The following is a 10,042-nucleotide window of genomic DNA, read 5'->3' as shown; positions in this document are numbered from 1 at the left end:
CCTTATGAATGTCTGCTGTTCGGTACTGTTTACTGACTTCTCTGAGACACGCGTCCATTTTTTCTTCCATACCCTCTTCTCGCGCGGTGATTGGTCCGTTTTGGGGGCCATCCATTGGTCCGTTTTGGGGCAAATCCCGCTCACCCATTGGTCCGTTTTTGGCGACAAAGAGCTGTCCCACTCAACTTTACAAGCCGACGTTTTGCCTCTTTTTTCCACTCCCACTACCACCACTACTATACTGTACTCTATTATACTACACTCAACTCTAGTATACACACCCCGTCGTGGAAAAAACCCACCATCACCACTATCTGACACACACCTGACACACACAAAAAACACCCTCCTCAAAACCACAAAAACTCACTCCTCAATGCGACACCAAACGCGCATACTCTACTACTGAGGTAGAGCTCTTGCTCTAGAGCAGGTCGGTTTTGAAGCATAATTGTTGTCAGCTTGGGGGAATCTGGCTGATTTGATGAACTTCTGTTTCTCCTACCCACTGCTACAAACAAAGAGGGAGAAAGCGTATGCATCGAAGATGTAGAGTGTATATGAGGTAAAAGTCAATCTTTTAATTTTGGACGGCCCTACCTTATGAACTTATTATTAGAGCTCCACAATGTTTGCAGAGAACAACATAAAATTCTTTCCTGTTTAATTCTTTCAGCTTCATACAGGCAATGGGTTCCAACTCACGTTCTTTCAGTCACGTGACCTCCAAAAACGCGAAAAAAGAAGAACCGCACAGTTTCCCCTTTGGGGTTTCTGTGCCCATTAGGGAGCGGCACATCATTATAACTGTTGATGTATGCATCTGGTGCAAAATGATTTCCTGTGTCGACTGCATATCTAGTGAAATAAAAAAATGAAATGAAAATTTAAAATTAACAAGAAAACTAAATCGCGGTCACAAAAATAAAAACCAGATTCGTATTCAATATGCCAAACCACGCCCCGCTGCATAGTTTTATTTAAAGATTCAAATGTATAGGTCGTTTTTGAGCCGAAGCTTCAACAGTTTTCAGACCATTTGATTAGGTTTGCACTTGCGCATTATATTTAAGACGACCAGATAAGCGGTTTTTGAGAAGAATTTCTCCAAGGATTTCTATGTAGGCCTATATGTCTTTAATATGGCGGTCAACGGTACTTAAAACTTCCATATACCATGGCCTATAGCGCAAGATATTTGGTAATGAACAGTGTAAATGAATACCAGGTCTGGTCTACAGTTTTCCACAAAGAAGACAAAAATCAAATTTTGAAAAGAATAATAATCCGACCAAAAACAAAAGGCTCCAGCTTTCAGTTTGGCTGCCTGAAATTCAGTTGTACGATGGCGTTCAAATTTAATGGTGCAGGAAAACGGAGTGCTCGTGCTAAACCACCTACCTTTTGTAAGTTACTGACGAACTTTCCGACCTTTGACGAGCTGACTTGTTTCAGTATTTATGGAAGATAAGTGGTATCAGCGATGGTTAGATTGTCTAAAGGGGGGAGAGAGGGGGAGTGTGTAAATTGCCTGTCTGAGGGTATCATTGAACACGCGTTTAGTACTTGATTAATTTTACAAACAATACATTGCAGCCAAATCAGCCAGGGATAGATTTGATCTCACGCCTCACTGATCACGAGTTTACAGTCACGACAGCAGATAGCACTTTAAACCTCTCTACCTTTCAGCAAAAGTTTATTTCAATAGATGACAAAACTAACAAAAGCACCTTGTACAAAAGTAAACATTATGTAATCAAATAAAAGTTATGCTACCTAAATTTATCGTACAGAAGTTGCACTCATGTAAAGACGTTTAAGGCTATATATGCACAAATAGTTTTGTAATATTTTCAGAAGGTCACAAAACCAACAAAAATACATTATAAACAAAGACAACACTAAAATGATGTATAGATATAGAAAATGTTGGATTTATTTTGTTTGAATTTGTTCAAGATGGTAAAATGCTTATTAAACATTAGATTCTATGGTGACCTTCATCATTTAAAATGCATATATAACATATAGATCTATGAATACATGTCCGGAACATTCCTTGAAACGAGTTTTTTCACACTACCATACAATCTAATCTTATTACATAATTTTAATCTGTAATCTTTAAAGAAAGAAAAATAACTATTTTCCTGGAAAGTTTTAAATGGTTTTTCATCTGATATACACTTTATTTTAGTGTTTTTTGTTTCTCTTGCCTTAAAAATATGAGTGATGATTAAAAAAAACACATTCTACATCAATACATAACACAGTCGCTGCATCAGTCTACCGCTAATGTTATTCTCAAGTAGATAGTATTCATGACATGATGTAAAAACATATAGCATTTAGAGCTAATGGAAGTCGACTCGGATTTTTTAAAAGAGCATCAGATGGAAAATTATTGAAATATGAACGCTACATAACACTTCAGTGAAAAGTAGACTGTATATTCTTTTGGAAGCAATCTTTCCGTCTTAGTAGATTAGATTTGCCTTCCAAACGTTTGTTTTAAGCCATTCATATTGTGTCACTTAATCTTCGTTGTCCGCAAGTCGGTTGTTTCCTGGTCACGATGTTTACCTCACGGTGTATATATATATATATATATATATATATATATATATATATATATATATATATATATATATATATATATATATATATATATATATATATACGTAGGTCTTAATTAAGTAATTATGACCTGAGCTGGGCAAGAAATTTACTAGATTTCAGACAACACACAACGAATGAGATATGCTCACATTTTCCCGTACATTGCTGTAAACACCTTCAGTTTCTTGAAGTCAACCCTATGTCTCATTGGAATTCGGAGCCCCTGATTAATTCTGACTTTTGACAGCTCATATTATTTCCGTGCATCAACATTTGAACCCAAAACGCAGGATACTTTGAAGACTTTCCACTTGTATGAAACAATTTACCTAGGATGGAACGATATTTTTTTTATAGTGCGATTTTTGACGTAATGCAAGTAGCAACAGCAACCAATGCGACCCGAAGAATGGAAGAACCAGGAGTAGCCCCCTTGTTTGGGTCATCCGTGACGTAGCGTGACGTCAGATCGTATAACTGGCGGCAATAGGGTGTCAGCAGAGCCACCTGGTAGTCTTTGAAGTAAAAATAATAGTCCCGACAGTTGGCGTATATGACGTTTTCTGTACATACTTGGAAGGAGCGCTGAACACTGGAGACGAAAAAAGACAAAAATTTATGCATTACTGAGATCGATACATCGATTAACATTGTAGGGTTTACATTGTAGTACATGCAAATACAATATCATTTTCACTGAATATTTCATATTAGGAAAGAACAATTCAAAAGTACTTAGAAAACGGAGAAACATTTATTGTCACCGTTTATGTAAATCGTCGGTGATTTATGTCGAATATTTCACTTATACGACGACGGCCAGCATTGTAAGGGAAAAAAAAACTGCAGATGAAAATAGGAGAATGGTTCCTTTCTAGTATATCTCAAATCGTCTCCCTCGGACGTCAGTTGACCCATTTTAAGAAGTCCTTGCTATAACACTGTTAGGGAATGAGCCCAAGACGACCGACGTAATGATAGCTAACTAGTCTGACCTATGTGTCATCCTCACCTAGTACATAGGTCTTAAATAAAGATACAACTCGTAAGTCTAATTAAGGAAAGTTCCCTCACTATGGTGACTCGGTTCCAAGCTGCAAAGCATGAGTACTGCATGTATAAACGTTATCAGTTTGCCGACAAATCATCGCCAAGGCATGAATAAATAACATGACTACACAACTTGGACCCGAATGCACTTTAAGTGGGAAAGCTTTAATCATTCCAGTTAGTCTGAAACTCGTGTAACATGCAACGGGCCTTCCTCCGGGGATACCTAATTACCCACAGGGCACGTTACTCCAGGAATAACTAATTACCCGCAAAGAGCGTTTTTCTGGGGAAACCTAAGTAACTGCAGGGGTAGTTCCTGGGATACTTAATTACCCGCAGGGAGCGTTCCTCCAGGGATACGTAATTACCCACAGGGAACATTCCTCTGGAGAAACCTAAGTACCCTCAGGGGACCTCCTTCCTGGGATACTTAATTGCCCCAGGGAGCATTCCTCCAGGGATACGTAATTACCCACAGGGAACGTTCCTCTGGAGAAACCTAAGTACCTGCACAGGACCTCCTTCCTGGGACACTTAATTACCTGCAGGAAGCGTCCCGCCCAGGATACTTAATTATATGTACCACTGGGAAGTTTTTCTAAGAGAATACTTAATTACCCGCATCGCGCATTCCTCCTGTCAAATTCCGATTTGTACATTCCGGAAAACTCCGTTCCAGTGAAATTCTGTTTGTTGAGATAATGCTCCCGTTGGCAAACAGCGATGGCGTCCAGCAGCTGAGCCTGCAAACAGCCTTTGTATTTCTGCCACACTGAAGGTGCCAATAATAATACAATGTAATATAATTATAATGATAATAAACATGATGGTCATGATAATTATAACAGTGATGAAAAATAATACAAATGGGAAAGGTAACTACAATAATGACGCAAATATCCACCACCCAATAATAAATGTAAAAAAGGTAAACAAAAAGGTAAACAGAGAAGCCAGCTAATGCATTGGTGAGACGCTCCTGGTTATTGCGGCGTGCTGAGGTGCTAACCACCTAGGCCACAGTGGTCATGGTAACCACAAATGTTGTAAGTAACACAAAAGGCATTAATTTCCAACGTACCTAAAAATCTGCATAATGCATGTCAAAATGTGCTCTGTTTAAGCTGAGTATTTACAGTGAAAAAATAACGATGAAATGTGAAAAATGTGGCAAAACTACAATAAAAAGTTACTATAAAACTACATGCATACCGTCTATTTCACGACAGAACCCCCTGAGGGCGTTCACACGTGCATGGTGCATCTCTTCTTTAACATCGACTCCCTCACATTGGTGATCCGTTCCGCTCTGGACGGCTTTTACGCACTGCTCAAACCTATTCCTAAGGACAAAAATGGATTCGTGATTCTACATGACATATAACTTATCCTACAGTTCAAACTTTTTCACGAATGGAGAAATGCGATAATGTATTGTGAATCTCAAATGATCTTCTAGAAAGACAAGAACGTTCGAACTGACTGTAATGATCTAATGCGCTCTACAAAGACAAAATGGCTTAAATAATTCCAAAAGTCTAATGTGTTCTACAAAGACACAATTGCATAACTAATTGAAATCGCCTAATGTTTTCAACAAAGACAAAATGGCATAATTTATTACAAAGGTAAAATGACGTAACTAATTAGAATGGTCCAGTGTGGTGTACAAAGACAAAAAGGCGAAAATAATTAGAATGGCCCAATGTGGTCTACAAAGACAAAAAGGCGAAAATAATTAGAATGGTCCAGTGTGGTCTACAGACAAAAAGGCGAAAATAATTAGAATGGTCCAATGTGGTCTACAAAGACAAAAAGGCGCAAATAATTAGAATGGTCCAGTGTGGTCTACAAAGACAAAATGGTATAAATAATTAGAATGGCCCAATGTGGTCTACAGACAAAAAGGCGAAAATAATTAGAATGGCCCAATGTGGTCTACAAAGACAAAAAGCGAAAATAATTAGAATGGTCCAGTGTAGTCTACAAAGGCAAAATAGTGTAAATAATTAGAATGGCCCAATGTGGTCTACAAAGACAAAAAGGCGAAAATAATTAGAATGGTCCAGTGTGGTCTACAAAGGCAAAATGGTGTAAATAATTAGAATGGCCCAATGTGGTCTACAAAGACAAAAAGGCGAAAATAATTAGAATGGCCCAATGTGGTATACAAAGACAAAAAGGCGAAAATAATTAGAATGGTCCAGTGTGGTCTACAAAGGCAAAATGGTGTAAATAATTAGAATGGCCCAATGTGGTCTACAAAGACAAAAAGGCGAAAATGATTAGAATGGTCCAATGTGGTCTACAAAGACAAAAAGCGAAAATAATTAGAATGGTCCAGTGTGGTCTACAAAGGCAAAATGGTGTAGATAATTAGAATGGCCCAATGTGGTCTACAAAGACAAAAAGGCGAAAATAATTAGAATGGCCCAATGTGGTCTACAAAGACAAAAAGGTGAAAATGATTCGAATGGCCCGATGTGGTCTACAAAGACAAAAAGGCGAAAATGATTAGAATGGCCCAATGTGGTCTACAAAGACAAAAAGGCGAAAATGATTAGAATGGCCCAATGTGGTCTACAAAGACAAAAAGGCGAAAATAATTAGAATGGCCCAATGTGGTCTACAAAGACAAAAAGCGAAAATAATTAGAATGGTCCAGTGTGGTCTACAAAGGCAAAATGGTGTAGATAATTAGAATGGCCCAATGTGGTCTACAAAGACAAAAAGGCGAAAATAATTAGAATGGCCCAATGTGGTCTACAAAGACAAAAAGGTGAAAATGATTCGAATGGCCCGATGTGGTCTACAAAGACAAAAAGGCGAAAATGATTAGAATGGCCCAATGTGGTCTACAAAGACAAAAAGGCGAAAATGATTAGAATGGCCCAATGTGGTCTACAAAGACAAAAAGGCGAAAATAATTAGAATGGCCCAATGTGGTCTACAAAGACAAAAAGGCGAAAATAATTAGAATGGTCCAGTGTGGTCTACAAAGGCAAAATAGTGTAAATAATTAGAATGGCCCAATGTGGTCTACAAAGACAAAAAGGCGAAAATGATTAGAATGGCCCAATGTGGTCTACAAAGGCAAAAAGCGAAAATAATTAGAATGGTCCAGTGTGGTCTACAAAGGCAAAATGGTGTAAATAATTAGAATGGCCCAATGTGGTCTACAAAGACAAAAAGGCGAAAATAATTAGAATGGCCCAATGTGGTCTACAAAGACAAAAAGGTGAAAATGATTCGAATAGCCCAATGTGGTCTACAAAGACAAAAAGGCGAAAATGATTAGAATGGCCCAATGTGGTCTACAAAGGCAAAATGACGTAAATAATTAGAATGGTCCAATGTGGTCTACAAAGACAAGAAGGCAAAAATAATTAGAATGGCCCAATGTGGTCTACAAAGACAAAAAGGCGAAAATAATTAGAATGGCCCAATGTGGTCTACAAAGGCAAAATGGTGTAAATAATTAGAATGGCCCAATGTGGTCTACAAAGACAAAATGGTGTAAAAAATTAGAATGGCCCAATGTGGTCTACAAAGACAAAATTGTGTAAATAATTAGGATGGTCCAATGTGGTCTCAAAAGACAAAAAGGCGAAAATGATTAGAATGGCCCAATGTGGTCTACATTGAGGGAACAAACTCGTCCTGGTACAAGCAGACAGAGTATTTGTACACACACCTATAGTCTGTTTCTTTTAGAGAGTTGCCTGTATTCAGCTGTCTGTAAAATCAGTCATACACCAAAAAAACCATTGTCTCGGGTGACGTCATAAAAATTCAAAAGCAAATTACATGCAGGACAACGGGCGTGGAGAGTAATTTGTTTTACAATGGCTGAACCAACAAGCGGTTAGAACAAACCCCACGCAGTAACACAGCCTACACCACTGTCTCTGTGAATTGACTACATGGCTTTAATTTCCTAGCTTCCATCTCCAAAAAAAACCCGCCGTGAGATCATATACTACACGAGATAAAATAAAATTCATCTGTTACGGTTATATTATCCTAAAACGTGTAAACATTTTCAAATATGGCTATATCAGTGACAGGGTTTACGGTTAAGTCCATAGCAGTTTAGGTAAGTGGTGTCGCCCTCCGTCAAAACACGTTGAACTCCGACCAATATCCAGCATGCCATTGTTTTTCTTTTAAATAATTATGACGTCACCCGAGGCAATGGGTTCTTGCAGTCAAACCCGAGCTTATGGACTTATGGATTAGAAAAAATGTTCTAGCTTCACTTTTCTTTGCAATAATATAGATTTCCAACATAACCATGTGTAGAGCTTGTGTTGTTACGTGTTACTGACTAAAGGCAATTTTGGCAGCGAGTATAACTGAATTTACAGAGAGCTGAATATAGGCCACTCTCCAAAAGAAATAAACTTTACTCCCCATCGTCATATGACTGAAAAAATGTTAAGTACCACATAAAGTCTACCCTTCTGTTGTTAATAAACATACTCATTTACTTCCGTTGACTTGTTATGTTTTTCGTTAGCATTTAATTGCAAATCGTACAATAGGCTTTCTGAGGATATGTTCTATTAGGTATTATAAGAGATTATGCGTGGCCAATACTTCATACAGTTATAAATATTGGCAGAGACTAAGGGTTACCTTCCACATTCTGTGAGGGCTATTAGGTTTAGTCCTAGATTTCTCTGATATTAGGTTTGGCAAAATTTTGTTCCGCCCAGGATGGCTGCAAACCAACCCCAGAACGCGCTCCATTTCAAAACCTGATGCTGTTGCCTGATGCTGTTACCTGATGGGTCTGAGATTCCTTGGTGATGTTAAAAGCGAACGACTGTACTGACAGCCTCGACGTATTTGACAAAGGACGGGTAACTGCATCAGGATTTTAAATGCAGCGCGCTCTGAAGTTGGTTTGGGGCCATCCTTGGCCCAGCAAAAGTTTGCCAAACTTAACGTCAGAGAAATCTCGAACCTGGGAGGACCACTTCGAACTAAATTAGGTTGGGAGTTGATCTGTCAGAACGAAGATACAGTTTCCTGCAGAACGAAGATATAGATATAGAACGAAGACATAGTTTCCTGCAGAACGAAGATATAGTTTCCTGCAGAACGAAGATATAGATATAGAACGAAGACATAGTTTCCTGCAGAACGAAGATATAGATATAGAACGAAGACATAGTTTCCTGCAGAACGACGATATAGTTTCCTGCAGAATGAAGATATAGTTTCCTGCAGAACAAAGATATAGTTTCCTGCAGAACGAAGATATAGATATAGAACGAAAACATAGTTTCCTGCAGAACGAAGATATAGATATAGAACGAAGACATAGTTTCCTGCAGAACGAAGATATAGATATAGGACGAAGACATAGTTTCCTGCAGAACAACGATATAGTTTCCTGCAGAACGAAGACATAATCTGCTGCAGAACGAAGATATAGTTTCCTGCAGAACGAAGACATAGTTTCCTGCAGAACGAAGACATAGTTTCCTGCAGAACGAAGATATAGTTTCCTGCAGAACGAAGACATAGTTTCCTGCAGAACGAAGATATAGTTTCCTGCAGAACGAAGATATAGTTTCCTGCAGAACGAAGATATAGTTTCCTGCAGAACGAAGACATAATCTCCTGCAGAACGAAGATATAGTTTCCTGCAGAACGAAGATATAGTTTCCTGCAGAACGAAGACATAGTTTCCTGCAGAACGAAGATATAGTTTACATGCCAAATAATGAACATGTTCAAGCTTATTATGTGTTTTTTTTTAAAACGCCCATACATCTGAGTAATAGGTGAAGTACTTGTGTTATAAATGAAGAAATCCTACCTGCAAAAGTCTTCTCTATTCGTCTGTCCGTCCAAAGGGTCCTTCAGTATATCAGACATTATAAGTATGTCGAGCTGGCATCCCTGGGCCGCTTGATTAATGTCGTACGTACACACTGGTTTACTATCTAACTGACCGTCACAGAGACAGATCAGTATGGCTGTGAAGAAATAAGACGAAATTGGGAATTGGATGAATTCATGAGAGATTAGACCGTGAAGAGATTGCTGCCGTAGCTACACACGTTTCTAACTAGCTCTGTAATGCTGTGATTAGGTATACTTGATTATATCTTGAACACCTCTGTGCTTCCCTTGCTGGCTTTAGTATACTGGCTTTAGTTGGAGTTAGAATTTATCGAGATTCCAGTAGTTTCATGCTTGAGTGCATTTACTAGAGATCACACTTGGGAACATGTACTTGGAATTGATAGCTAAGACGACTGTGCCTTCGGACAGACAAGCTATTTGGTACCCAGCAGTAGTATACTAAAGCCAAACTAAGCTTATGGAATAAGACAGAGCTGTGGGGGGGGGG

The 10,042-nt window shown here is 38.5% G+C and overlaps 1 protein-coding gene across 3 annotated transcripts; it reads right to left on the bottom strand.

Annotated features, from left to right (window-relative positions):
- Positions 1 to 348: 348 nt before the first annotated feature.
- On the bottom strand, positions 349 to 9,665 carry LOC135464166 (uncharacterized). Of its 3 annotated transcripts, XR_010443637.1 has the most exons (6): positions 9,506 to 9,665; positions 4,888 to 5,018; positions 4,294 to 4,447; positions 2,772 to 3,214; positions 1,402 to 1,496; positions 349 to 858 (listed from the first exon to the last, which is right to left on the bottom strand). XR_010443637.1 is itself a non-coding variant. In XM_064741665.1 (4 exons), exons 1-4 carry the CDS (start codon positions 9,562 to 9,564, stop codon positions 2,974 to 2,976), a joined length of 585 nt encoding a protein of 194 aa, XP_064597735.1. In that variant the 5' UTR covers positions 9,565 to 9,665; the 3' UTR covers positions 2,696 to 2,973. The 3 variants fall into 3 exon arrangements, 1 of the variants encoding a protein (XP_064597735.1); XR_010443638.1 differs by lacking the exon at positions 1,402 to 1,496; XM_064741665.1 differs by lacking the exons at positions 349 to 858; positions 1,402 to 1,496 and having other exon boundaries at positions 2,696 to 3,214.
- Positions 9,666 to 10,042: the final 377 nt, after the last annotated feature.

The sequence above is a fragment of the Liolophura sinensis genome, chromosome 3, assembly GCF_032854445.1.
Source record: "Liolophura sinensis isolate JHLJ2023 chromosome 3, CUHK_Ljap_v2, whole genome shotgun sequence".
NCBI classification, from domain to species: Eukaryota; Metazoa; Mollusca; class Polyplacophora; order Chitonida; family Chitonidae; genus Liolophura; species Liolophura sinensis.
This window is presented reverse-complemented; position numbering and strand designations above follow the sequence as displayed.

Bases quoted from the DNA above. Each gene is read 5' to 3' on its own strand.
- LOC135464166 (XM_064741665.1), bottom strand. From the start codon at position 9,564: ATGTCTGATATACTGAAGGACCCTTTGGACGGACAGACGAATAGAGAA. The intron at 5,019-9,505 runs GTAGGATTTCTT...TTTTGTCCTTAG, and splicing joins AATAGAGAAGACTTTTGCAG to GAATAGGTTTGAGCAGTGCG. The intron at 3,215-4,293 runs GTAATTAAGTAT...TTTCGTCTCCAG, and splicing joins AGGAGGAATGCGCGATGCGG to TGTTCAGCGCTCCTTCCAAG.